General features: G+C 43.4%; 1 protein-coding gene across 1 annotated transcript; it reads left to right on the top strand.

Moving 5' to 3' along the window:
• The first annotated feature begins 5,718 nt into the window (after positions 1 to 5,718).
• On the top strand, positions 5,719 to 19,100 carry LOC141155413 (fibrinogen-like protein 1). Its single transcript, XM_073642280.1, has 9 exons — positions 5,719 to 5,963; positions 7,358 to 7,417; positions 7,758 to 7,832; positions 15,742 to 15,820; positions 16,488 to 16,509; positions 16,683 to 16,774; positions 18,129 to 18,249; positions 18,518 to 18,703; positions 18,799 to 19,100. Exons 1-9 carry the CDS (start codon positions 5,719 to 5,721, stop codon positions 19,098 to 19,100), a joined length of 1,182 nt encoding a protein of 393 aa, XP_073498381.1.
• The last annotated feature ends 7,356 nt before the right edge of the window (positions 19,101 to 26,456 follow it).

Raw genomic sequence — 26,456 nt, 5'->3', positions numbered from 1 at the left:
GGTTGTCGACCTCTGGTCCTGGTGGCCGCAGCGCGCCGTGAGGAGCAGGGAGAAGCCTTGCGGCTGTACATTCTACCGTGAGTAAAGCTAGGAAGAATAGACCTATGGCCTCCGGTTTCTTATTGCAACGCGGCACCGCACGACACCGCACCACAGCTCCCACTACAATTCCCATCTTCCTGTCTCCTCTGCCCTGAGGCCCTGTTCCGCCTGTGGGGAGTAGTACCATCTGCTGCTGCTACTACATCCCGCCTCAGAGGACTGAACGCAGCATTGGTGGAGGATCACCAGAAACCACAGAAGGCGTAGTCTTTAACACCACTCGAATCACTGTCACCGTCCCTCCTAGCACTTAACTTTTTAATGTGACAACCCTGGGCAAGGACCGGGCCTAGCCCGCGACTACATCCACCCTGCACAGTGGCCCGGCTTCCGAGTACCCCAACTCTCAGGGTGGGCTAGCGAGTGGGGGAGGGGAAGGAGAGGAGTCCCCTAGTCCCACCGACTCGGACGCATTATTATCATCCATCTCTCTCTCTCCTCCACCCGGGCATCACACAAGTTGGTGTAGTCGGCAGGATTGCGTGCCCGCAGCAACGGAAGAGGATTGCCCATTGCTACCGGGTACTGCGCGCCTTTATACCTCAGACTGTCGTTTTCCACTTAAATGTCCGGAGGGGGGCCTGTCAGCCTACCGCCCTGAAGCCACCCCGAAAAGAGGAGGGAACGAGGAAAACCACTAGGTGCGGCCATAACAGTCCAAGACTCACCATACTCAGGAGCAGTCATTGACGCTGCTGAGGTAAGTCTACCGGAGCCTTCCGAACCCGGCCCAGGTCCTACTCCCGTCGGAGAGGAGGGAGGCATGATCCTGACCCCGGGGGAAGCAGAATTCCTTCGTAGGGAAACCCCGGAGCTTGCCCGATGGGTAGCTGAGGCCCAGCATGCGGCGTCCGCCGCGTGGCGGAGAGAGATGCTGCAGAGGATCCGGGCCCGCCGCCAAGGAGCAGCAACTCAGGCAGAAGAAGCAACGGAAGTTGCGTGCAGCCCAGGATCAGGTAAGAGTGATACCCCCGTCCCGGCTGCTGAGCCCACCGTGCCCCTCCTGGATCTGATGACGGAGTACCTGCTACCTGGCGTGGTAACTTGGGAGCAAGTCTTTGCCCCGGAGCTGGAAGCCTCCGCCATCGCCGGAGGTCTGCATTGCCTCCCGTCTCCCGTCTTGGAGGAACCTGTGCCTGCTATGGAATCCACCGACCCCAACCCGGACTGGTCCGCACTCCCCGAGGACCTGCAGCAACCCCTGCTGTCACCGCTACCCGCACCTCCAGTCACCTTGCCGGCGGCTGAGGAGTTGACCTGGGACAACCAGGGGGGGGACCTGATGGGCTTCCCCCGGGAGACACGGGCTGAAGCGCGGAGGAGGAGCGAACTGTGTAGGCAGCAAATCCTCCAGCTTGACCGGGAGCAACGGCAGAGGAAGGTTCGCTGAGAGCGCCATTAAGTGCGCACCAAGGCCGCAAAATCCAAGGCCCGCCAGGAGGAGGCAGCCTGTCCAAGCCCCCGGGAGGAAGGGTAGATTGTCCGCTTCCACCAGGAGGCGGGATGGGGCTTCATTAGGAGTTCCCAGTTTGAGCACGACGTCTTTGTCAGCCGGCGGGACGTCGAGCCGCGACTAAAGAAGGGACACCCTGGCGGGAATTTCTTCCCAGGTGACTTTGTTTCGTACACCCGCCACCACGGGGTGCGGGGGTGGTACGCCCTGGATGTGCACAAAGTGTCCAGGAGTGACGCCACCTTGCGCTCGACAGTGGAGGACCGGTCAGCCTCCATTGGGAGGAATGAACCTTTTCCCCGGTGGGGACGTATGGAGTAAGGGCCCCGGCGGCTGTAACCTTTTCAGTTAAACTGTTTATGTTTTGATAATGTTTTTCTCCCGGTTTAAAGGGACAATTGTCCCTGCGGACTGGCAGTAGACAGACTCTTTTACTTCTTGTAAATAGTTTGCATCTATTTAGGTGCTCCCTATTGGTTTTATACGAAACCGCTTTACTTCTACCTCACAGCACAATATATAAAGTCCAGGCTCAACCAATGGAGTGAAGGTGACAGGAACTCAACAAGACTGAATAATATCTACTAAGGTTCTGTCACTCGAATAATGATGGAGAGTCAATTGATGTGTTTCAAACAGGTGGATGCTTTATTAGATTCTCCAAGTTAGAGGTAGCTCAAACAGGTGCCCAACGTTTCAACCCCACCGGGGTTTTCATCAGGGGCTTCAAAGGAGCTTGAAATTGGAGCATAGACATAAATACATATATGAGTATTAGTAAAACAAAAAATACACATGAAAACATATCAAAAAGTAGTGTGTCCCTGTCGGGAAAAAAGGAAACAACGAAGGAACAAAAGGGAGAGAAATGTACCGTAATACCAGGTTGGACCCTACTTAATCAACAAAAGGAAAGAACTGGAGGGGAACCGGGACTAAGATAGTGATGGCAGTACCTATGTGGTAGAATCCACAGCGTTCCGTGGGATCCTGGAAAATAACGTGGTATAAACCGGCCTCTTAGGTGCAATTAGCTAGAACAGAAGGGGAATATTAGAATCCACTTCATACCCCAAGGACAGCCATAAGATGGAGACAATTGAAATAATGGGAGTAATAGCGGCTAACCTTACACCAATACGATATGGGAGAATTCCCGAGATTCGGAGAGATGGGGTTTATGTCCTAGCTTTATGTGATCCGTGTACCTGTGAAACATATACATGTACATATAGACATATACACACATGTAAAGAAATACATATATAAATATCCATTCGTCCACACACATATGTACTAAAAAGTGGTACTGGAAATACATGGGTAAATAAGTTTTGGGGAGCTGTATGGACAGAGTCTAGGAGGAAGAGGAAAGTGGACTATCAAAGAGAGCGGCACATACCTGCGGACGAAAAAGGTATCCCTTCAGATAGGGGTACACAGTAAGGTGGTGTATACCTAATATGGTGCTTGGTCCTATTGAAGGAGGTAAGTATTAGTGTCAGGCTAAACATTCTAGTTGGTGCCCTACTAGAAGGGTGTACCGACCTGGGGATGGCTGTATACCAGGGGACCAGTGGATAGTAGTCAGGGTAAAGGTAAGCGTACCTGTAAAGGGGAAAAAAAGAGACCAAAGGATAGGTCTTATGTGGGTAGTGGTAGCGGATGTAGAGACTAACCCAAAGGACATTGGTGAGTCAGTGTCCAGGGCACATACCTGGATAAGGTCTACTGGTCTTCTGGGTCCTGTAGCGGTGGTGGTGTAGTGTTGTGTGCAGTGATATCGCTTAAATAGCGATGTGACATAGTACACTTCCTGTTTCCGGTTATCGGGGGTACAACATCCGGTCCGTGGAACGCAACTTCCGGTTGCGTGGAACGCACCAACGCGCATGCGCATTGTGCGTTATGGTGTGTTGGAACGCAAAATGCGTTCCACCGCCGATAATAATGAATAGAGGGCAAATGTGGGGGTCAAAATGCCCGCAAGTAAAATCATTATTATGTAGATGTACATAGGGAGCAAAAAAAGGGGGGATATAATGGAAAAAGGAAGAAGGAGAAAGGGGGAAAAAGGGACAAAAAAGACAATACTAAAAGGAGGGGAAAAAAGGATAATACATACAGAAGAGGAAAAAAAGGAAGAAAGAAAGAAGAAAAGAGAGGACAAGTGAAATCCATATTGCGGATAATAAAAAGGGGGAAGAGGACTGTAAATAAGTGGCTCAAGAATGGAAGAAGGGAGAAGACAATATGGGTGAGAGAGTAAACTTGTATCAAATATATAATGGACATTTGTCACGAGGTCAAGAGACCTTGGATACATACAGACCATATAATAAATACAATAGGCTCAGTGGGAAGGATACATCAATCAGATGTGAAGAGTCTGAAACAAGATAATATTAACAAAGTGTAAGATATAGCACATTGAAAAGATCGACATAATATCCCACAGATCAGGGCACAGACAGTAATCATAGTATACAACACAATATTAGGCCTGAATCTCATATTCTCTATTCAACCCATGGGGTTCTAATGTTTTTAGGGTAAAGATCCAGTAGACCTCTCTTTCTTTGAGTTTCTTGATCCTATCACCTCCCCTTCTGCCGGGTGGGACATGGTCAATGACCTGGAAGCGGAGTTGTGCAATAGAGTGTTGATGAGTAAGAAAATGATTGGGAACTGGTAACAGATTGTATTTACACCGAATCGTAGATTTATGTTTACTGATGCGGTCCCGGATATGCTGGGTGGTCTCTCCAACGTATCCCAGACCGCACGGGCACTTAATCAAGTACACCACAAAGGATGAGTCACATGTAAAATATCCTCTAATCGGGAACCTTCTGCCTGACAAGGGATGAGTGAATGAACTGCCTCTAGTAATGTTAGAACATTGTCTACATCCCAAGCATGGGAAATTGCCCAAGCGAGGCGTCGTCAATGTTGTTTGGCGCATTGTGGTTTGAAGGCTGCCAATGTCGGCCCGTACTAACCTGTCTCTTAAGTTGGGAGGTCGTTTGTTGCATATCATGACCGGCTGTTGGAAATCTGTTATGCCTGGGTATGATCTGCTCAATAGCGGCCAGTGGACCTTGAGGATATCCCGAATAAGGGTCTGGTACGGATGATAAGTGTTAACAAACACCATGCGGTTGGTTATAGGTGTGCGTGGTCGTGGATCAAGTGATGGGAAAGCTGTGGAAAATGGATATCCCCTATTAACAAATTTGTGTCCCATTTCTATGTGGCGCCTAGTCCGTAGTAGGGGATCAGACACTATACGCTTAACCCTGCATTGTTGTGAAATGGGAAGGGAGTTCTTAACATGTCGGGGATGGCAACTGGTGTAATGTAAGAGGCTATTGCGATCTGTGGGTTTGACGAAAAGATCAGTGGAGAAATGTCCACTGCTATCCAAAATGACAGTGACATCGAGGAAATGGATTCGATGTACATCATGGTTCATTGTGAACGAGATTTGGGGTGTGCAATTGTTGAGATAAATAACAAATTCTTCCAGTTCATGGTCATTACCGTTCCAGATTGTAAAGACGTCGTCTATGTAACGTTTCCATGTTATGATCTTTGGAAATTTGTCCAAAGGTACATATTGTTCCTCGAAATGGGCCATAAAGATGTTGGCATATGGAGGGGCCATGTTGGACCCCATGGCCGTTCCCCGTTTCTGTAAGTAAAATTTGTCTCCAAAAAGAAAAAAGTTATTGTGTAAAATGGTATGTGAAAGATCTACACAGAGATCTCTACGTGATTCAGGATAGTTACTGTATCTATCAAGGAACCATTTCAGTGCCTCAAGGCTGAGATCGTGATCGATGGATGTATACAAACTGTTTACATCTAAAGTGACCAGAATGCATCCAGGGGAAATGGCACTCAGATGTTGAAGATGTGACAAAAAATCAGATGCCCATTTCGATGTACATCGAATCCATTTCCTCGATGTCACTGTCATTTTGGATAGCAGTGGACATTTCTCCACTGATCTTTTCGTCAAACCCACAGATCGCAATAGCCTCTTACATTACACCAGTTGCCATCCCCGACATGTTAAGAACTCCCTTCCCATTTCACAACAATGCAGGGTTAAGCGTATAGTGTCTGATCCCCTACTACGGACTAGGCGCCACATAGAAATGGGACACAAATTTGTTAATAGGGGATATCCATTTTCCACAGCTTTCCCATTACTTGATCCACGACCACGCACACCTATAACCAACCGCATGGTGTTTGTTAACACTTATCATCCGTACCAGACCCTTATTCGGGATATCCTCAAGGTCCACTGGCCGCTATTGAGCAGATCATACCCAGGCATAACAGATTTCCAACAGCCGGTCATGATATGCAACAAACGACCTCCCAACTTAAGAGACAGGTTAGTACGGGCCGACATTGGCAGCCTTCAAACCACAATGCGCCAAACAACATTGACGACGCCTCGCTTGGGCAATTTCCCATGCTTGGGATGTAGACAATGTTCTAACATTACTAGAGGCAGTTCATTCACTCATCCCTTGTCAGGCAGAAGGTTCCCGATTAGAGGATATTTTACATGTGACTCATCCTTTGTGGTGTACTTGATTAAGTGCCCGTGCGGTCTGGGATACGTTGGAGAGACCACCCAGCATATCCGGGACCGCATCAGTAAACATAAATCTACGATTCGGTGTAAATACAATCTGTTACCAGTTCCCAATCATTTTCTTACTCATCAACACTCTATTGCGCAACTCCGCTTCCAGGTCATTGACCATGTCCCACCCGGCAGAAGGGGAGGTGATAGGATCAAGAAACTCAAAGAAAGAGAGGCCTACTGGATCTTTACCCTAAAAACATTAGAACCCCATGGGTTGAATAGAGAATATGAGATTCAGGCCTAATATTGTGTTGTATACTATGATTACTGTCTGTGCCCTGATCTGTGGGATATTATGTCGATCTTTTCAATGTGCTATATCTTACACTTTGTTGATATTATCTTGTTTCAGACTCTTCACATCTGATTGATGTATCCTTCCCACTGAGCCTATTGTATTTATTATATGGTCTGTATGTATCCAAGGTCTCTTGACCTCGTGACAAATGTCCATTATATATTTGATACAAGTTTACTCTCTCACCCATATTGTCTTCTCCCTTCTTCCATTCTTGAGCCACTTATTTACAGTCCTCTTCCCCCTTTTTATTATCCGCAATATGGATTTCACTTGTCCTCTCTTTTCTTCTTTCTTTCTTCCTTTTTTTCCTCTTCTGTATGTATTATCCTTTTTTCCCCTCCTTTTAGTATTGTCTTTTTTGTCCCTTTTTCCCCCTTTCTCCTTCTTCCTTTTTCCATTATATCCCCCCTTTTTTTGCTCCCTATGTACATCTACATAATAATGATTTTACTTGCGGGCATTTTGACCCCCACATTTGCCCTCTATTCATTATTATCGGCGGTGGAACGCATTTTGCGTTCCAACACACCATAACGCACAATGCGCATGCGCGTTGGTGCGTTCCACGCAACCGGAAGTTGCGTTCCACGGACCGGATGTTGTACCCCCGATAACCGGAAACAGGAAGTGTACTATGTCACATCGCTATTTAAGCGATATCACTGCACACAACACTACACCACCACCGCTACAGGACCCAGAAGACCAGTAGACCTTATCCAGGTATGTGCCCTGGACACTGACTCACCAATGTCCTTTGGGTTAGTCTCTACATCCGCTACCACTACCCACATAAGACCTATCCTTTGGTCTCTTTTTTTCCCCTTTACAGGTACGCTTACCTTTACCCTGACTACTATCCACTGGTCCCCTGGTATACAGCCATCCCCAGGTCGGAACACCCTTCTAGTAGGGCACCAACTAGAATGTTTAGCCTGACACTAATACTTACCTCCTTCAATAGGACCAAGCACCATATTAGGTATACACCACCTTACTGTGTACCCCTATCTGAAGGGATACCTTTTTTGTCCGCAGGTATGTGCCGCTCTCTTTGATAGTCCACTTTCCTCTTCCTCCTAGACTCTGTCCATACAGCTCCCCAAAACTTATTTACCCATGTATTTCCAGTACCACTTTTTAGTACATATGTGTGTGGACGTATGGATATTTATATATGTATTTCTTTACATGTGTGTATATGTCTATATGTACATGTATATGTTTCACAGGTACACGGATCACATAAAGCTAGGACATAAACCCCATCTCTCCGAATCTCGGGAATTCTCCCATATCGTATTGGTGTAAGGTTAGCCGCTATTACTCCCATTATTTCAATTGTCTCCATCTTATGGCTGTCCTTGGGGTATGAAGTGGATTCTAATATTCCCCTTCTGTTCTAGCTAATTGCACCTAAGAGGCCGGTTTATACCACGTTATTTTCCAGGATCCCACGGAACGCTGTGGATTCTACCACATAGGTACTGCCATCACTATCTTAGTCCCGGTTCCCCTCCAGTTCTTTCCTTTTGTTGATTAAGTAGGGTCCAACCTGGTATTACGGTACATTTCTCTCCCTTTTGTTCCTTCGTTGTTTCCTTTTTTCCCGACAGGGACACACTACTTTTTGATATGTTTTCATGTGTATTTTTTGTTTTACTAATACTCATATATGTATTTATGTCTATGCTCCAATTTCAAGCTCCTTTGAAGCCCCTGATGAAAACCCCGGTGGGGTTGAAACGTTGGGCACCTGTTTGAGCTACCTCTAACTTGGAGAATCTAATAAAGCATCCACCTGTTTGAAACACATCAATTGACTCTCCATCATTATTCGAGTGACAGAACCTTAGTAGATATTACTTCTACCTCAGACCTCAGAAGAAAAACCTGTCTGGCGTGGCTCTCCTGGATGTCCAACTCGGGATCTTCATGCCCTGCAGCCACCCCAGGGCCTACGTTGAGGGTTTGGGACAGGTCCCTCTTGCTTCTGAAACTGACTCTTTCATACTGCACTTTAATTAGTCTGTCTATATGCATTATGTCTCTGTGATGTTTTTATACTTGTGTATATTTTTGTACTATTTAAAGTTTGCATCGTTTAAGAAAAAGTGCCTCGCATAATGGGAAGATTGTTGAATTGTTACGCCAAAAATATAAAAAGTCTGTACCAGGTTTTGCTCTCATTGCAGCCCGCGGACGTGCTGTGTTTCTCCAGGGGGGAATGTGGCGCCCCTGAGGGTTCGATCGCCACAGGGGTACTGCATCTCTTTAATGAGGTGTGGTATCTCTTCTTCAAGGTAAGGATGGTGTAACGGTCAGGACCCCACCTCTGCATCCAACACTACACCTCTCCCACCTGAGGGGGGCTTATAGGCACCAGGGTACTGCCCCAGCCGGGATAAGAGGAGATGGGGGGAACCAAAAGATAGGGGGACCTGGTAGTAGGTGAGGGTGGAGGACGCACATTTAGGTTACACAACAAAAATTCATATTTAATAAACAGCCATCTTGGGCTTATGGTCTTTAATTGTGATCTTCATCACTGAACGTGGCTTTCTGTGTGAACCTGCTGTTGATGGGGACACGGTCCTAGTGCTCTGGCCTTGAGGCGATGAGCGGGCTAGAGTTAACGGCTGTCTCTACCCAGTCAAGGTCCCTACCCAAGAAGGCCTGGAGCGGAGCGGAGAAGTAAAGCTCCGCAGGCAAAAGAATCCCAGGGGGATGCAGACGGAGCGGTATACACCACCTGTCCTCACTATTCTGGCCTAGCCAGAGGGACTCCTGCTGCAAAAGGGGTACCGGCCACCGTTATCTGACTCTGTCACTTTAAGTCTTAGTTGGAGAAGCCCGGAGGCTCAGTGGATCCCACCGGGTAACGGACGGAGCGGAGTTGCCACCTGTACCCTTGTTCTGTGCATAGTCCAGAGGGAGACCCGGCCTTAGTACACGTACCACAAACGGACAGGAGAGGACCTAGTGGGAAAAGTCTAGGAACACTCTGGTGCGGGGTCCTGACCAAAGCACCTGAACTACTCGGAGGTTGTCGACCCCGATCCTGGTGGCCGCAGCGTGCCGTGAGCAGCAGGGAGAAGCCTTGCGGCTGTACATTCTACCGTGAGTAAAGCTTGGAAGAATAGCCCTATGGCCTCCGGTTTCTTATTGCAACGCGGCACCGCACGACACCGCACCACAGCTCCCACTACAATTCCCATCCTCCTGTCTCCTCTGCCCTGAGGCCCTGCTCTGCCTGTGGGGAGTAGTACCATCTGCTGCTGCCACGGGCGTCACAGTAACAAGAGAAATTGCACAATGCAGTTTGTTGTGCAATTTCTCCTGAGTATGCCAAAACCCCATATGTGGGGAAAAAACACAGTTTGGGCGCACGGCAATGTTCAGAATGGAAGGAGCACTGTGCGACTTTTTGAATGCAAAATTGGTTGGAATCGAGAGCCGACGCCATGTTGTGTTTGGAGAGCCCCTGATGCACCGAAACAGTGGAACCCACCCCCCCCAAGTGACCCCATTTTGGAAACTAGACCCCTCAAGGATTTTATCAAAGGGTATGGTGAACATTTTGAACCCAGAGGTACGACACAGAATTTGATAACAATAGGTCGTCATTTTGAATAAGTTATCATTAGTTTTGAGCGCAAGTGCTCGCTACTTGAGTTTGCGGCGGGTACTCGGGTATTCACCAAGTATCGCAGGTGATCGAGTGACATGCTCGAGTCCCCGCCCTGCATGTTTCACAGTTGGTAGACACCCAAAATAACATGGCAGGCAATCCCCGCATGCTTTTTGGCTGTATAACAGCCACAAAGCATATGGGGCGGAGACTCGAGCATGTCACTCGAGCACCCCTGATACTCGGTGCATAACCGAGCACCCGATGCAAACTCAAGTAGCGAGCACTTGCGCTCAACACTAGTTGCCATATTGTCGTCATTTGCTGACAATTTTTTTTTTCCTTTGAAAAAATCCCAACATCAACACAACCCTAACCCCAACCCTAATACAACCCACTCTAGCACAATCCTAACCCCAACTGTAATACAAACATAGCCCTAGCACAACCCTAACCCTAGCACAACCCTAACCCTATCACATCCCTAACCCTAGCACAACCCTAACCCTAGCACAATCCAAACCCTAGCACAACCCTTACCCTAACACAACTCTAACACAACCCTAACCCAACCCTAACACTAGCAGAACCCTAACCCTAGCACAACCCTAAACCTAGAGTTTATTTTTTACGTCGTTCCTCGTGCGTTATAAGTGATTAGACGACTTTATTCCTCGGGTCGGTGCGATTACAGTGATACCAGATTTATATCGGGTTTTTCTGTTTGGCTGCTGTCACACACTAAAAGACACCTTTTTTGCAAAAAAAAAATTTTTCGCATCACTATATTTTGAGAGCTATCATTTTTCCATATTTCTGCCGACAGAGTCATATGAGGGCTTATTTTTTGTGGGACGAGTTGACATTTTTAAAAAACAGAAATTTGCCATGTGGCTTTATTCTTTGTGTCAGTATGATTACAGCGATACCACATTCATATATATTTTTTTAATGTTTTGTCACTTTTACACAATAAAATTTTATAGAAAGTAGAATTATTTTTGGATCGCTTAATTCTGAGATGTATACGTTTTTTATTTTTCTACTGATGGAGCTGTATTGCAGCTTTTTTTTTTGCGGGACAAGATGACGTTTTCAGTTATACCATTTTTATTTATATTTGACTTAAAACAAAACAAAAAAAAAAACTTGTTCTACCAAAAACCAAAATGGGTATATGGATTGTATAGTTTGATAAGTAATGTATGATGTTCTCTTGTTAAATGCACAACTTTTTAAATCAAGATTTTCCAGGTGAAAGTTGAGAATGTGCAGTGAATATTCCACAAAGTCGTTTTTCCAGTCTGCATTGTGTGTTGTGTTTGCTTTAGTTTCATCCCATTATGAAAGGCTCATTGTCTTTCATTCAACTTTCAAGTTTATTTTTTCGGACACAAAACAAGACTAGACGGGCTGTTATTATCCACAAGAAAAATGTTTTCATTTAGATGTTCTTGGGAGTTTTAGACACTCAACATTGAACTTTTGGAGAACTAAAGACAATGTAAAAAAATGCTAAATAAATTAGATGGGAGTTAAAAACCATTTTAACAACAGTCTCTGCTTTCCTTTTTTCCTGCGCTTCTGGTGGCAGCTTGACTTCGGCGCACGTTCTGACATATCATACATCAAGGCTAAGCCGCTGCCGAAAGCACTTGGGTAGTGTGAAGACAAAACTTCCAGAGTGGGTGCCTTAAGAAGGTAGCTGGGGGCTGGCACTGAGCTGTGCCGATAGGGACTGGTGAAGGGCTAGTTCAGTATGATTTTTTTGTTGTTTTTATTGACTTCCTGACACATTGGCTCATTATGCTTTGGCAACAGGAGACCTCAGCGCATAATAAATTGCTTTTTTAATGGCAGTAGGGGCTCACTCAAATATGGCCAAAAAGCACTGGAGTCAGAAATGGACACTGCACTTTCTGCGTATAAAAGGTATGAGTCCTGATCCTTGCAGATCAGAGTTTCTTCTGCAATGGTCTCCATTGTTGGAGCCAGTGGCGTAACCTGAAAGTCATGTGCCCCAATGGAAAAACACCAACGGGGCCTCCAGCTATTGCAAGCCTTTAATAGTAATGGTCTTTTCATGTGGCCCGAAGGGACATTTTTAGACCCTCTAGGTTCCAGGGCCTGGGTGCAATTGCAACCCCTGCACCTATTCTAGTTGTGCACCAGGTTGGAGCTGTTTCCTCACTCCTGATCTCATGGTTACACCTGCTATGCCGGCACCCTCCTGCCTGCAGAAAAAGTATAATCCTCGAAATGCAACTTGAGCTGCTTCACAATGAGTCAATTTGGCAAGTGTCCTCAATATTTTTGTTATTAAATTATTTGTTGAATAAATTTCAAACATGTCACAAGAGGTGAGAGAATTTATTCTTGTAAAATTTAATTGTACTCAAATTTTGTGAAAATATGCATGCCGGAGAATACAGATATTTTGCAATTATCTACATGTGAATTCAGCAAAATGTTGTCCAGTTGCGGTCACCATTTTACTGAACAGTAGAGGGCTGACAAAAAGTTGGAAAGAAAAAGGCAGCTGAGGGTCTGTTGAAGACCTCCGTGCTTGTCATTACAGAACGCCCTTGAAACCCAACCTGAGGTATCGCTGTAAATGGCACAAGCGATCCGACAATCGCAGGTGTAAGTCCCCTTAAGGGCTCTAACAAGTACAGTGAAAAGTAAAAAAATACATTTTAAAAAATCTAAAAAAAAAAGTTCAAATCAACAACTTTTACCCAATAAAATAAAGATAATAAAACATTTAAAAAAGAAATACACATACAGTACAGACCAAAAGTTTGGACACACCTTCTCATTTAAAGATTTTTCTGTATTTTCTTGACTATGAAAATTGTACATTCACACTGAAGGCATCAAAACTATGAATAAACACATGTGGAATTATATACGTAACAAAAAAGTGTGAAACAACTGAAAATATGTCTTATATTCTAGGTTCTTCAAAGTAGCCACCTTTTGCTTTGATGACTGCATTGCACACTCTCGGCATTATCTTGATGAGCTTCAAGAGGTAGTCACCGGAAAAGGTTTTCACTTCACAGGTGTGCCCTGTCAGGTTTAATAAGTGGGATTTCTTGTTTTATAAATGGGGTTGGGACCATCAGTTGTGTTGTGCAGAAGTCTGGTGGATACACAGCTGATAGTCCTACTGAATAGACTGTTAGAATTTGTATTATGGCAAGAAAAAAGCAGCTAAGTAAAGAAAAACGAGTGGCCATCATTACTTTAAGAAATGAAGGTCAGTCAGTCCGAAATTTGCCCAAAATTGGGCAAACTTTGAAAGTGTCCCCAAGTGCAGTTGCAAAAACCATCAAGCGCTACAAAGAAACTGGCCCACATGAGGACCGCCCCAGGAAAGGAAGACCAAGAGTCACCTCTGCTTCTGAGGATAAGTTTATCCGAGTCACCAGCCTCAGAAATCACAGGTTAACAGCAGCTCAGATTAGAGACCAGGTCAATGCCACACAGAGTTCTAGCAGCAGACACATCTCTACAACAACTGTTAAGAGGAGACTTTGTGCAGCAGGCCTTTATGGTAAAATAGCTGCTAGGAAACCACTGCTAAGGACAGGCAACAAGCAGAAGAGACTTGTTTGGGCTAAAGAACACAAGGAATGGACATTAGACCAGTAGAAATCTGTGCTTTGGTCTGATGAGTCCAAATTTGAGATCTTTGGTTCCAACCACCGTGTCTTTGTGCGACGCAGAAAAGGTGAACGGATGGACTCTACATGCCTGGTTCCCACCGTTAATCATGGAGGAGGAGGTGTGATGGTGTGGGGGTGCTTTGCTGGTGACACTGTTGGGGATTTATTCAAGACTGAAGGCATACTGAACCAGTATGGCTACCACAGCATCTTGCAGCGGCATGCTATTCCATCCGGTTTGCGTTTAGTTGGACCATCATTTATTTTTCAACAGGACAATGACCCCAAACACACCTCCAGGCTGTGTAAGGGCTATTTGACCAAGTAGGAGAGTGATGGGGTGCTACGCTAGATGACCGGGCCTCCACAGTCACCAGACCTGAACCCAATCGAGATGGTTTGGGGTGAGCTGGACCGCACAGTGAAGGCAAAAGGGCCAACAAGTGCTAAGCATCTCTGGGAACTCCTTCAAGATTGTTGGAAAACCATTTCCAGTGACTACCTCTTGAAGCTCATCAAGAGAATGGCAAGAATGTGCAAAGCAGTCATCAAAGCAAAAGGTGGCTACTTTGAAGAACCTAGGATATAAGACATATTTTCAGTTGTTTCACACTTTTTTATTAAGTATATAATTCCAGATGTGTTAATTCATAGTTTTGATGCCTTCAGTGTGAATGTACGATTTTCATAGTTATGAAAATACAGAAAAATCTTTAAATGAGAAGGTGTGTCCAAACTTTTGGTCTGTACTGTATGTGGTATCGCCACATCCAAAAAAGTCCGATCTATCAAAATATAAAAATAATTAACCCGATTGGTAAACACTGTAAACAGAAAAAATTAAACAACGCCAAAATTAAGTTTTTTATGAAGCTGCAATATTCGAAAAAATGCTGTAACAGGCGATCAAAATGTCAAATCTATCCCAAAATGGTATCAATAAAAACTTAATCTCACCCTGCAAAAAAATAAGCCATCACATTGCTCCATTGACTGAGAAATAAAAACTTTATGGGTCTCGGAAAATGACGACACAACACCCCAACCCCCCCCCCATATTTTTTTCTGCATACTTCTTTTTACCACTAAAATATTGAAAAACCTGGGCATGTTTGGTATCACTGTAATTGTACCTATGAGTAGAATCATATATCTTGATCATTTTTAACAGACAATGTACGTCGTTAAAACTATTTCCTGAAAACTATGTCAGAATTGTGTTTTTTTCACAATTTCACAGCACTTACATTTTTTTCCCGTTTTCCAGTACATTATGTGGTAAAATCAATGTGTTATTCAAAATTACAACTCGTCCTGCAAAAGACAAGCCGTCATATGGCTATGTGGACGGGAAAATAAAAAAGTTATGGGTCTGGGAAGATGGGGAGGAAAAAACTAAAACTGGCCACATCCAGAAGGGGTTAAACCTATATTATATACATTGTATATTTTAATTTGTAATTATCAAACTCTTTTTAGATTAGTTATTTTTTAGATATAATAAAAATAAAATAACATTTAGAAACAAAATGAAACCTTAAATTCACTGAGATATCAAAGCCTACAGAAGTGAGAAACTAAAATGTTAATGTCCTAATTGTGTGATAAATAAGAGCGATAATGAAGTTTCTGCCACCGGATTTGCAAGTTTTTGACTCCACCTTCTACTTTGGGCTATAAAAAGGGACGGAAGTGATGAGAAGTTCATTGTACTCGGCTCAGTTGTAGGTGATCTGGACTTTGGCTTCTTTGAGTTAGAATTGCAAGAAGAATTGTCTTTCTTACTAAACTCTCTATTAAGTAATGCATGTTACACTTTTTACAAATTGTCTAATTTCTAAAAAATCTGATGTGCCTTATATTTTGAGAATTTTTATCATTATTCAAATTAACTTGCATTTTTACCTTTTTTAGGAATAGAACCATGGCGGCCATAAACATATTCATGTGTCTCTTTTTAGTAAGCAATTATTGCCTCCTAACTGTATCACAGGTGAGTACCTTGATTTTTTTGAAATATCATAGGAAATTGAAAGCAATTTTATTTTAATTTTTTTTTAAAGATTTAATGAATTGTAATTTTTAAGAAATATAGAATTTAAGAAAATTAAATCCTTTAGATTTAGTAAATAAAAATGCTATAACTCTTTAATTGAAAAGTTTTATTATAGCAAATTAGGTAAAAAACTGGTTTATAAATGGGACAAAGGAAAATACATCAGTAGTATGAATATACATGTATATATGAAGAGGCAATGCTTAAAGAGGTATTTTCATAGGATAGGGAACAGCTCTTCAATCGTTGGGCTCCGACCGACATGGCCGTTATGATCCTGAGAACTGGGTCGCTGAAGAGCCCCGTATTATTGGGCAGCAATAGTCAATCATGAGCACTGTTGCTCTTCTCACTTTCATTGGATGCTGATGATTCATGGTCGTATCAAATGTCCTGTAATAGGTGAAATGTTAGGGCACTAGAGTAGTGCAAATAGACTAAAAGAACGCAATCACCTCAAAAAGATTGGCGGGAATCCACTAAAACCAAGTCTTATCCTGTTGGGTGAATTCAAAAACATACATTTTTTAATTATATTTTTTATATACAGTAAGTGATGCTTCTAAAATGTTTTAAATAATAATAATGTTTTTTTTGCTTTCAGGCTCAGTCTCCAGTGGCTCAAGGTAAGATAGTCAAAATCTACAAATTTTTTAAATTTAGTTTTCAAGTGTAGAGATTGTAAAAATATATATAGAGTATATAGAATATAATGAATTGACATCAGTTATTGTATTTTCATAAGTTGATAATTTGTCTCTTTTTTAACACATTGTATTTCATTTCTTACTTTCGGTAGGATATGACTGCTCTAATATATGGGAAAGGAATCATACCGCTACCAGTGGAATATACATGATCAAACCGAGAAATGCCCAATTTGGTTTTCAGGTGAGACGGTAAAAATAATCCTGGCTGTTTTTTCAAGGTTAAAATGAGAAGGACTTTTACTCTTAAAATTTCAGCGCCTATATCCAATGATATTTTTATTTTCATTATTATTTTAATTTAAATTTTTTCTAAAAATTTTTTTTTTAAGGGATGAGCCCAAAATGACATTATTTTCATTTACAATCTACTACAGACCTTTGGATCCCGCCCCAATTGCTATGAGCAAAGGTGTCCAAAATGACCATTTTGGTCTGGACGACAGGAGTAGTTTTCATCGTCTTTCTACATAGAGATGAAATAGAGCATTTTTAAGAGGATCTGTCACCATGTCAAAAGTAGGCAGCTTTTGTGCTTTTGTTCTTTTTTTAATCCCTCTGCCCCCATACTATTCATGATTTTTTTTAGATTTAATCCACATTATTGATCAAGAGATAAGAGCAAATTTCTTTAGTGCACCTCCATCTCCAAGACTTGTCTCATGCTGCACCAGTTCTCTGGAATGCACTACCCCAGATGATCTGACTGATTCCTAGCCCCCACGTTTTTAAGCGTGCTTTAAAAACCCATCTCTTTAGACAAATCTATCACCTGAACTCTGTAACCCAACTCTCCCCCCTTCCCTCCTTCTAAATATTATTCAGAATCTGCTCCCTCCTATTCATCTGTCTCCACACCCTCCATGCACATGATAACTGCACTTGATTATTGCACTTGAACATACGGTCTGATGACCGGATCATGCAGCTTTATATGAACATCCCTATTCATTATAATGGCTGGACCTGAAATAACAAGCACTTCTCACCTATTGTGTCCCACTATTTCCTTGTAGATTGTAAGCAGCGAGCAGGTGTGGGAATGGATCCCCTGGGGCGTCTATTTATGAAGCTTTGTCCCCTTGGTAAAGACCCTAAAAATTACCACTAAATAAAAAGACCAAATCTCTGGATATGTTTGGCAGATTTTTTTTTAAACAAAAAGCTGAATACTCGGCGTAAAATTGGAATAAAATAGGAGAAAAATTTGGCCCTTTTGACCTGGTGACAGATCCTCTGTAAACAGCTTCTTGTACTCATTCAGCATAATGGCCTGGTTTTCTATGGAGTGGAGTGCATGCTCCTCTGGCTCTTAGTCTAAGAACATGGTTGGGGGACAAATTTGGAAATTTTCCATCCTAGAGTTAGACCCCACCTTGGAGTATGGTAAAATGGTGACCGTCAATGGGCCACAAACTTAGAAATCTTCAGTAAACGTACAATTTTCTATGTATCGTTAAGGTAGAAATAATTTGAAATGTCATTTTTGATTCATTATTCTAAGATTTACATTTATGATCTTTATTCTCCCCGTTTAGGTTTACTGTGAAATGTCTGGAAGTGGCGGCTGGACTCTTATCCAAAACCACAATGGAGAAGATCATTTAGACTTTTATGCAACATGGATAGAGTATGAGAACGGATTCGGAAGACTTCAAGGTAAAGTGGGCATCAGAATGGAGGAAAACGTTAACAACTATATGGGAATCACTTAAAGGGTTTTCATGCAGAGACAAAAGGGTTTCATCAATTTTGTATTTAGGATTATTTATGGGCATAAAATTTATTTTTTTATAAGTGGAAAAAGTTGATCTTTTACTAGAAACAGCCCTTTAGTGGAGATTTTCTGCTGTTGCCAGTTACTTATTGTATCACTACTGTTTACAATTTCTTTCCTCTATGTAATTGACTTTTTTTCTTCTTAAAGGTGAACATTGGCTTGGACTCAAGAACATGTATGCCCTGACCCACCAGACACAAAGACGCTGCAAACTGCACATCAGTCTGGGGGACTTTGATGGGAATGAAGCCTACGCAGAATACAGATCCTTTAGCATAGGAGAGGCTAACAAATTCTATAAATTGTCAGCAGCAAATTATTCGGGTACAGCAGGTGAGCGGATTCAGAACAAATCCATAAAAAGTGCAAAACCATAAAAAAAATTGTTAAAGAAAGACGTAGAACATTTTCTCTATTTTCCATTGTAGGTGATGCTTTCCTTGGATTTCCAGACATTCCCGGGAGCAACCAGCATGGCAGCTATTTCAGCACTTGGGATAATTACCATGACAAGTGTCACCCATTATGTGGTAGTAGTGACATAAAGTATAGGAGCTGCAGTGACCAATATGGTGCAGGCTGGTGGTTTAACGCCTGCGGATTGGCAAATCTGAACGGCGTTTGGCACGCGGCACCAGATTACCAACACTGGAGCACTTCTGTGTCGTGGCCATCGTGGAGATTTACAGATTCCTTGAAATTCAGTAAAATGTTTCTGATTCACTATTAGAGGAATTGTAATATTTAGCTGAATAGAATAATTTATTTGAGTCCTTAAAATCGTTTCTACTGTAAATGTTCTCTTATTATTGCATTACTTTTTACTTGAAATGTTTCTGCCTAATGTATTAAAGCTATCTAGAATATATTCTAGTAATGTGTCTTATTATAGTAGAAATGTGGGGTACACGCAAACACTGACAAGACATGAGGTCTTATTAATGAAAACGAACAGTAAAATAGCCCTTGTCACCTAAAGAAACCAATCAGATGCCAGCTTTTATTTTGCAAGAGCAATTTAGGGAATACAAATTGTGCTCTGATTGGTTACTAGAAGATACTTTGGTATATAAGGCCCAAAGTATTCTCCTTTAGAACTGTTCATTTCCCTCCTTTTTGGCTGGCACAGAATCGGATAAGTATTCTGCTTTGAGCCTCCATCTTAAATTAGCCAGACATGAACCTAAGTGCATAGGCTTGCAGCCCGTGAATCTCCTAAATGTAAAGCTTATGTAAAAGGGTAATGGATGTACCTATAACATGACCATATGCGGCCCATAATAATATGTTGTACATGGCCTCTAGAGTTCTCCCTTCTTCTGCGGTTTCAACTGTCCTATCGGTTCATGTTGGTTGTCGATCACCAGGCCACCACATGTATAATGACAGGTAAGGTTATGTTCACATCAAGCCTACTGTCAGTGGCTTTGTGTGACGTTATGTTTGAAGCTCTAGAAAATGGGATTTGGGCGAATACACTCATGAGGCCAATGACTGTAATGATGCAGACGGAGTCACTGTGCGCTCTGCTTGACATAATTTGTGGTCATATATACCTATTGAAGGCCAACTCCAAGATGTGGTCTACTGAGTCTTGGAGCCTTTTTCAGACAGGCGCATACATCCAAAAATTATGTCCAACACTGTGACTCTGTCTGCATCATTATAGTCAATGGCACCATCAGTGCATACGCCCGAGTCTCCTTATTCAGACAAAAAGCCCTGATGGATCCACTGACCATAGGCTCAAATGCGATGTGAACATAACCTAACATTTACATTTATGTTAAAGCATCCTTAAGAAGAACCTTGGTAGCATCTGGGCATAGCTGCCTCAGCACTTATTCTCGGTCACTTGTACACACGGTTTTGGAAGTAACTCTGCAGGGAGGTTGTTCCAAACATCTTGGAGAACCAGCCATAGATCTTCTGTGTATGAGGCTTGTGCCGATCCTTCTGTCTCTTAATTAGAGATGAGCGGTGTTCGACTAGAACTGTTCGCCAATCTCAAATTCGAGCTGTTTTGGGCGGTGTTCGAGTTGTTCGACGAACCCGAACGATTTGCAAAAAATTCGGCTGTTCGAGGTTATGTTCGATAACTGTTCGTGCACCAAAAGAGTGTCCTGCATGTCTGGTGCTATTTAGAGCACCAATCATGCAGGGATTGTCTGCCACTCACTGTAATGCCACAGCCATGGTGGTTGTGGCATTACAGTGATTGCCCAAATCGATGGGAACAGTGCCAACAGTGAAACATGAAAAGCCGGCAATTCATCAGCGCCATACACCGGTACCCGACAATTTAGAACCGAAAGAATAGAGCTTCACACATAGATTAGGTAGATAGAAACATGTCAGTCACACATATAAGAAGCACAGTGACAGTGTTGCTTACTGTACTTGTCATTTAGTGTAAAGGATTTATCAAAAAAAATAATAGTGTTTTCATGCACCGTCTCTTTAAAAAAGCCGGCCGGCAATTCAGCATCTGTACCCGACAATTTATAACAGACAGAATAGAGCTTCACACATAGATTAGATAGATAGAAACATGTCAGTCACATATATATGAAGTACAGTGACAGTGTTGATTACTGTACTTGTCATTTAGTGTAAAGGATTTATTAAAAAAAATAATAGTGTTTTCATGCACTGTCTCTTTAAAAAAGCCGGCAGGCAATTCAGCATCTGTACCCAACAATTTAGAATAGAAGGAATAGAGAATCACACATAGATTAGGTAGATAGAAACATGTCAGTCACATATATATGAAGTACAGTGACAGTGTTGATTACTGTACTTGTCATTTAGTGTAAAGGATTTATTAAAAAAAATAATAGTGTTTTCATGCACTGTCTCTTTAAAAAAGCCGGCAGGCAATTCAGCATCTGTACCCAACAATTTAGAATAGAAGGAATAGAGAATCACACATAGATTAGGTAGATAGAAACATGTCAGTCACATATATATGAAGTACAGTGACAGTGTTGCTTACTGTACTTATCATTTAGTATAAAGGATTTATTAAAAAAAATAATAGTGTTTTCATGCACTGTCTCTTTAAAAAAGCCGGCCGGCAATTCAGCATCTGTACCCGACAATTTAGAATAGAAGGAATAGAGAATCACACATAGATTAGATAGATAGAAACATGTCAGTCACATATATAATAAGTACAGTGACAGTGTTGCTTACTGTACTTGTCATTTAGTGTAAAGGATTTATTTAAAAAAATAATAGTGTTTTCATGCACCGTCTCTTTAAAAAAGCCGGCCGGCAATTCAGCATCTGTACCCGACAATTTAGAATAGAAGGAATAGAGAATCACACATAGATTAGATAGATAGAAACATGTCAGTCACATATATATGAAATACAGTGACAGTGTTGATTACTGTACTTGTCATTTAGTGTTAAAATAAAGGATTTATTTAAAAAAAAATTGGCGTGGGGATCCCCATAATTTTAGGCTCTAGCGGAGGTTAAGCAGACGGCTGGGGCAGATGTTTGAAGCCTGGGAAGGGGGTAATACCCACGGAGCTTCCCAGGCTACTAATATCAGCCCCCAGCGGAATACCTAGCCTTTACTAGCTATTAAAATGGGGGACCCCCCAAAAAAATGACGTGGGGTCCCCCCTATTTTAATAGCTAGCAAAGGCTAGGCAGACAGCTGAGGGCTGATATTAATAGCCCAGGAAGGGTTCCATGAATATTGGCCCCCTCCCAGGCTAGAAACACCAGCCGTCAGCCGCCCCAGAAATGGCGCATCCATAGGATGTGCCAACTCTGGCACTTAGCCTCGCTCTTCCCACTGCCCTGTAGCGGTGGCAGTGGGGTAATAGGGTTGGGGTTGATGTCAGCTTATAATGCCAGCTGACATCAAGCCCAGGTTAGTAATGGAGAGGCGTCTATAAGACACCCCCATTACTAACCCCATAGTCAAAGTTAAAAGAAAACACAAACACCCAGAATAAAGTCCTTTAATTGAAATAAAGACACATTCCTTTATTGTTCTAAATTAAACCATACTTACCATCACGCCCATTCCAGCTGAAGCCAACGATCTCCTGCAATAAAAGAAAAATAATAAAGCAACCTCATCCTTACCTTTCCATGGTTCCCACGACAGCTTCAGCTCTGCTACATCGAGATGACAGGCTGGACCGCAGCAGAACGCTGCCATCCAGCCTGTCATCCCGCAGACACTGAGAAGCGCAGGCATGCTTGCGCTCTGCAGTGTCTGGCTGTGACGGCATCCAGATGAGCCGAGGTCATGTCCAATGAACTCGGCGCACCTCATGCACGTCACTGACAGCGTGGGAAAATTCTCACGCTGTAGCGCTGAGTGCAGGAGAATTTTCCCACGCTGTCAGTGACGTGCATGAGGTGAGCTCATTCATGTCCAATGAACTCAGCTGACCTCATGTACGTCACTGACAGCGTGGTAGAATTCTCACGCTGAAGTGCTGAGTGCAGGAGAATTCTCCCACGCTGTCAGTGACGTGCATGAGGTGAGCCGAGTTCATTGGACATGAACTTGTCTCATCTTTATGCCGTCACAGCGAGACACTGAGGAGCACAAGCATGCCTGCGCTTCTCAGTGTCCGCGGGATGACAGGCTGGATGGCAGCTTTCTGCTGCGGTCCAGCCTGTCATCTCGATGTAGCAGAGCTGAAGCTGTCCTGGGAACCATGGAAAGGTAAGGATGAGGTTGCTTAATTATTTTACTTTTATTGCAGAAGACATTGGCTTCAGCTGGAATGGGCGTGACGGTAAGTATGGTTTAATTTAGAACAATAAAGAATTGTGTGTTTATTTCAATTAAAGGACTTTATTCTAGGTGTTGTGTTTTTTTAAATACTTTACTAGAAATTCATGGTGGTCATGTCTAATATTGGCGTGACCCCATGAATTTCGGGCTTAGGGCCAGCTGATAATGCCAAGCTGGCCTTAACCCCTTTATTACCCAGTGAGCCACAGCTCCAGGGCCCTGGATGAGTTGGGTACAGCGCCAGAAGATGGCGCTTCTATGAACGCGCCATTTTCTGGGGCGGCTGCGGACTGCAATTTGCAGCGGGTGGGGCCCAGAAAGCTTGGGCCTCCCTGCGCTGCGGATTCCAGCTCCCAGCTGCCTAGTTGTACCTGGCTGGGCACAAAAATAGGGCGAAGCCCCACGCATTTTTTTTTTAAATTATTTCATGAAATTCATGGAATAATTAAGAAAAAAAGGGCTTCCCTATATTGTTGTGTCCAACCAGGTACAAATAGGCAGCTGGTGGTTGGGGGCAGCCCGTCCCTGCCTGCTGTACCTGGCTGGACACAAATATAGTGCGAAGCCCCACGTCAATTTTTTTTAAATTATTTCATGAAATAATTTTTCTAAAAAAGGGCTTCCCTATATTGTTGTGTCTGGCCAGGTACAAATAGGCAGCTGGTGGTTGGGGGCAGCCCGTTCCTGCCTGCTGTACCTGACTGGACACAAATATAGGGCGAAGCCCCACGTCAATTTTTTTTAAATTATTTCAGGAAATTCATGAAATAATGAAAAAAAAATTGATGTGGGGCTTCGCCCTATATTTGTGTCCAGTCAGGTACAGCAGGCAGGAACGGGCTGCTCCCAACCACCAGCTGCCTATTTGTACCAGGCCGGACACAACAATATAGAGAAGCCCTTTTTTTCTTAATTATTCCATGAATTTCATGAATTTAAAAAAAAAATACGTGGAGCTTCGCCCTATTTTTGTGTCCAGCCAGGTACAACTAGGCAGCTGGGGGCTGGAATCTGCAGCGCAGGGAGGCCCAAGCTTTCTGGGCCCCACCCGCTGCAAATTGCAGTCCGCAGCCGCCCCGGAAAATGGCGCGTTCATAGAAGCGCCATCTTCTGGCGCTGTACCCAACTCATCCAGGGCCCTGGTGCGGTGGCTCACTGGGTAATAAAGGGGTTAAGACCAGCTTGGCATTATCAGCTGGCCTAAGCCCGAAATTCATGGGGTCACGCCAATATTAGACATGACCACCATGAATTTCTAGTAAAGTATTTAAAAAAAACACAACACCCAGAAAAAAGTCCTTTAATTGAAATAAACACACAATTCTTTATTGTTCTAAATTAAACCATACTTACCATCACGCCCATTCCAGCTGAAGCCAATGATCTCCTGCAATAAAAGTAAAATAATAAAGCAACATCATCCTTACCTTTCCATGGCTCCCACGACAGCTTCAGCTCTGCTACATCGAGATGACAGGCTGGACCGCAGCAGAACGCTACCATCCAGCTTGCCATGCCGCAGACACTGAGAAGCGCAGGCTTGCTTGCGCTACTCAGTGTCTGGCTGTGACGGCATCCAGATGGGGCCGAGGTCATGTCCAATGAACTCGGCGCACCTCATGCACGTCACTGACAGCGTGGGAAAATTCTCACGCTGAAGCGCTGAGTGCAGGAGAATTTTCCCACGCTGTCAGTGACGTACATGAGGTGAGCCGAGTTCATTGTCGGCTCATCTGGATGCCGTCACAGTCAGACACTGAGGAGCGCAAGCATGCCTGCGCTTCTCAATGTCTGCGGGATGACAGGCTGGATGGCAGCATTCTGCAGGTCCAGCCTGTCATCTCGATGTAGCAGAGCTGAAGCTGTCCTGGGAACCATGGAAAGGTAAGGATGAGGTTGCTTTATTATTTTTCTTTTATTGCAGGAGATCGTTGGCTTCAGCTGGAATGGGCGTGATGGTAAGTATGGTTTAATTTAGAACAATAAAGAATTGTGTCTTTATTTCAATTAAAGGACTTTATTCTGGGTGTTTGTGTTTTTTTTTTAACTTTGACTATGGGGTTAGTAATGGGGGTGTCTTATAGACGCCTCTCCATTACTAACCTGGGCTTGATGTCAGCTGGCATTATAAGCTGACATCAACCCCAACCCTATTACCCCCTGCCACCGCACCAGGGCAGCGTGGAAGAGCGAGGCTAAGTGCCAGAATTGGCGCATCCTATGAATGCGCCATTTCTGGGGCAGCTGACGGCTGGTGTTTCTAGTCTGGGAGGGGGCCAATATTCATGGCTCCCTTCCTGGGCAATTAATATCAGCCTCCAGCTGTCTGCCTAGCCTTTGCTAGCTATTGAATTAGGGGGGACCCCACGTCATTTTTTTGGGGGGGGTCCTCCATTTTAATAGCTAGTAAAGGCTAGGTATTCAGCTGGGGGCTGATATTAGTAGCCTGGGAAGCTCCGTGGGTATTACCCCCTTCCCAGGCTTCAAACATCTGCCCCAGCCGTCTGCTTAACCTCCGCTAGAGACTAAAATTACGGGGAACCCCACGCCAATTTTTTTTAATAATAAATCCTTTATTTTAATACTAAATGACAAGTACAGTAACCAACACTATCACTGTACTTATTATATATGTGACTGACATGTTTCTATCTATCTAATCTATGTGTGAAGCTCTATTCTGTCTGTTATAAATTGTCGGGTACAGATGCTGAATTGCCGGCCGGCTTTTTTAAAGAGACGGTGCATGAAAACACTATTATTTTTTTTAATAAATCCTTTGCAGTAAATGACAAGTACAGTAAGCAACACTGTCACAGTACTTCATATATATGTGACTGACATGTTTCTATCTATCTAATCTATGTGTGAAGCTCTATTCTGTCTGTTATAAATTGTCGGGTACCGCTGCTGAATTGCCGGCCGGCTTTTTTAAAGAGACGGTGCACGAAAACACTATTATATTTTTTAATAAATCCTTTACACTAAATGACAAGTACAGTAAGCAACACTGTCACTGTACTTCATATATATGTGACTGACATGTTTCTATCTATCTAATCTATGTGTGATGCTCTATTCCTTCATGTCTAAATTGTCGGGTACCGGTGTATGCCGCTGCTGAATTGCCGGCCGGCTTTTTTAAAGAAAGCGTCTTCTGAGCAGTTTGTGAGCTTTTGGACACCTTTGAAGGTGTTTTCCATGTGTTCCTATGTGTTTTTGTTTGCCTGCCATTGGTTTTAACGGTGTTCGACGGTGTTCTAAGGTGTTCGACGAACAGTTCCTCGAACATCCCGGTGTTCGACGAACCGAACC

This window comes from Phyllobates terribilis, unplaced genomic scaffold (genome assembly GCF_046119375.1).
Source record: "Phyllobates terribilis strain yellow unplaced genomic scaffold, ASM4611937v1 Scaffold_7__3_contigs__length_470593459, whole genome shotgun sequence".
NCBI classification, from domain to species: domain Eukaryota; kingdom Metazoa; phylum Chordata; class Amphibia; order Anura; family Dendrobatidae; genus Phyllobates; species Phyllobates terribilis.
Note: the sequence above shows the minus strand (reverse complement) of the source record. Positions and strands in the feature narration are given on the sequence as shown.

Excerpts from the sequence above, each read along its gene's own strand:
- LOC141155413 (XM_073642280.1), top strand. The coding sequence starts at position 5,719 with ATGGGACACAAATTTGTTAATAGGGGATATCCATTTTCCACAGCTTTC. Across the intron at positions 7,833-15,741 it reads TTCTCCCATATCGTATTGGT|GAATAGAACCATGGCGGCCA; the intron begins GTAAGGTTAGCC and ends TACCTTTTTTAG. Across the intron at positions 18,704-18,798 it reads AAATTATTCGGGTACAGCAG|GTGATGCTTTCCTTGGATTT; the intron begins GTGAGCGGATTC and ends TTTCCATTGTAG.